General features: G+C 45.5%; 1 protein-coding gene across 1 annotated transcript in view; it reads right to left on the minus strand.

The window, feature by feature from the left end:
• LOC119577630 (nephrin-like) overlaps positions 1-2,500 on the minus strand; it is a 194,765-nt gene that overhangs the window by 11,444 nt on the left and 180,821 nt on the right. The window contains 3 exon segments of the mRNA XM_037925199.1: positions 1-159; positions 942-1,118; positions 1,184-1,429. The exon segment at positions 1-159 is cut by the window's left edge and continues 43 nt beyond it. Coding sequence (XP_037781127.1) covers positions 1-159; positions 942-1,118; positions 1,184-1,429 — 582 coding nt within the window.

The following is a 2,500-nucleotide window of genomic DNA, read 5'->3' on the forward strand; positions in this document are numbered from 1 at the left end:
TCCGACTCACCTCATAGTCCACGACCGAGTCCTCCTGCGTGTAGGACTCTCGGCTCTTCTCGGAGATGGACGACAGCGTCTCGCCCACCACAGTGTCGTTGTACGAAGAGGGGGCGTACATGGTGTTGGTCGTGCTCTTGCTGCTCGCCTGGTCGCTGCCTTCTGGGAGGAAAGGGCGAAAGGAAGGGACTGAAACGGGGAACGTAAAGCGTATACTGTATGTACTCTAAAAATCTAAAAATGAATGGAAAATATACCTCGAGTGAATCTTTTGAGGCAATAATGCATAATTTTAGACTAATATTCATTGCTATCGAAAATGAAAATCAGTAATGAAAAATAAATGGAAGATAAATCAGTGAAAAAGTCTATACACAAAACTCAAAGAACTAAAGAAAATTCACCGCACATGAATGTTCACGATAATTGGCCATTCGACTATCTCCTCTTTCGCAATATACAGACGGACTAAAGTGCCCTCGACTGACGTTTCATGACAACTACTTGCATGAAGGCAAGAACAATAACCAATGGCAACACACTTCCAATGGAGAGAAAGAGTGAATCCTGAAACGAGCTTACGAGGAAGAAGCACAAGTTGTTAATGTTCATAGGAATGTTCAGTTTGCTTGGACGTCTTGCGCTGAACCCTTCTTAATTAAATGCCATTGATATTTATGTTAGAACAATGAAGCGACTTCAAAGAGACGTGGGGTAAAGAGAACATGAAATGAGGCAACAATGTCAAAGCTGTCGCACGGAGGAGGCCGAGGGATGAGGATTCTCAGCAGGAAAAGGCAATAGTGATAGAAAATCTGATATATTGCGGAGGATTAAGAAGACAGGAATGATTTTAATATACGGAACAGGAGATCTAGAAGCTTGTTGGCCGAGTTGAGGCAAGAGCAAACATGGGGTGTGAGTTCGTTATCGGTTCCTACCATCATCTCGTCTCTTCCCACGCTTTCTGCGTATTAGACAGATGACGAGGGCAATGTTGAGTATCACAATCATGGTGCCGACGATGGCTACAACAATGATGATCAGCTTGGGAAGGTCTCCGCGACCTCCGAGAACTTGGTTTAATAGGAGTTCCCGGTCGCCTAAAAGGGGCTGGCCTGAAACAAATGAAAAAAAATCTATGGCTAATCGTAAAAAAACGGAAACAAGGCGAGTGACTTACCCTGCGTGACAGAGAGTGGCATGGGTTTGGCCATGGTCGACGACACAGATGGCGGCGGAGTCTTCTTCGTGGGAGGAGAAGCCCGCTTGTTCCTCCTTCGCCTAACTATACAGACAATGGCAGAAACGTTGAGAGCAAGCAATGCAGTGGCAACGAGTACTATGATGACGACCCAGAGGCCAGGTAGCTTGGTTGAGGCCTCCTTGCCCACGTTGGACGAGGGCACAGGCGTAGGAGGGGCCTCGCCTGGAGGGAAAAGGAGAGAAAAGCTAGGGTCACACCGGGGCATGCAGAGACCTTGCACATGAATTTCCCTGACTCCGTGCTTCGTTCGAGAAACGGTTCCAGAATATTTTCCAAATCAAATCAAAGTCGGTAATGCTGAAGAAATTTCGTTCGTCCGTAATATAAAGAATACGCTCACATGTAACGTCAATATCCATAGTCACGATTGCAATAAGTTAAATAAAAGGGGCGACCGATGTTGAGTTGCTTAAAAAAAATAAAACTTTTAACTACAGCGTTTTCATTAAAAAAGTCAACGTACAATCAACTCACTGGCGTTTAACTTCCTATGTGGAGAACAGAAAAAACATTCTGCTTCCTCTACGCCGAACTGTATATCTCGCGTAAAAATAAACTTGAGTATTCTTCACACTACCATTCCTCTACGTGCTAAGACGAACTCCGGGAATGCAATTCACTTTACATGGAAGATGTACGAAATTAAATCAAACGAATAATTTTATCGCAACGTCTGCACCTTCCAAAAAGGCGGCGCCGCTTCCAAAATACAAACCAGATGTTGACTTTTATCCACGCGTTGGTGGCAATTGACTTCCTGGCGGCGTACGTGATCGCTAGGGAAGTCAATTGAGCCGCCTGGCCGTGTTCCGTCGTTCGTTCTGATAACTCTCGCCGGTCAAGATCCGACTTCACCTCGCAGGGGAAGGCTGAAGTGTCGGGAATGCTAATCTCCTTCGACAACAGAAGAAAGGATCGGCCCGCTTTCGCTCTTGGTCACGGAGCGCACGTAAGGTTAACATGGTTACACGAGATTAAAGGTTATCGCAGCGTCAGAATACCTTCCACGTAATTACTCGAACGTATAATTGAATATTCCGTAAGCTGCCATAATTACTGTCTAGATCAAAGAGACCCTTCCCGGCCCCGAATTCGCTCAGTCATCTTGAAAGTTGGGTTTACGTTACATCGTGCGTCGTTTACAAAGGTAACTCGGCTGGCTTTGTTGACACGTAACTTTACTTCGCTCATGACATTTTCGGCGTCAGCAAAATCAGTTACGGTCTTTCTGAG

The sequence above is a fragment of the Penaeus monodon genome, chromosome 10, assembly GCF_015228065.2.
Source record: "Penaeus monodon isolate SGIC_2016 chromosome 10, NSTDA_Pmon_1, whole genome shotgun sequence".
Taxonomy (NCBI): Eukaryota; Metazoa; Arthropoda; class Malacostraca; order Decapoda; family Penaeidae; genus Penaeus; species Penaeus monodon.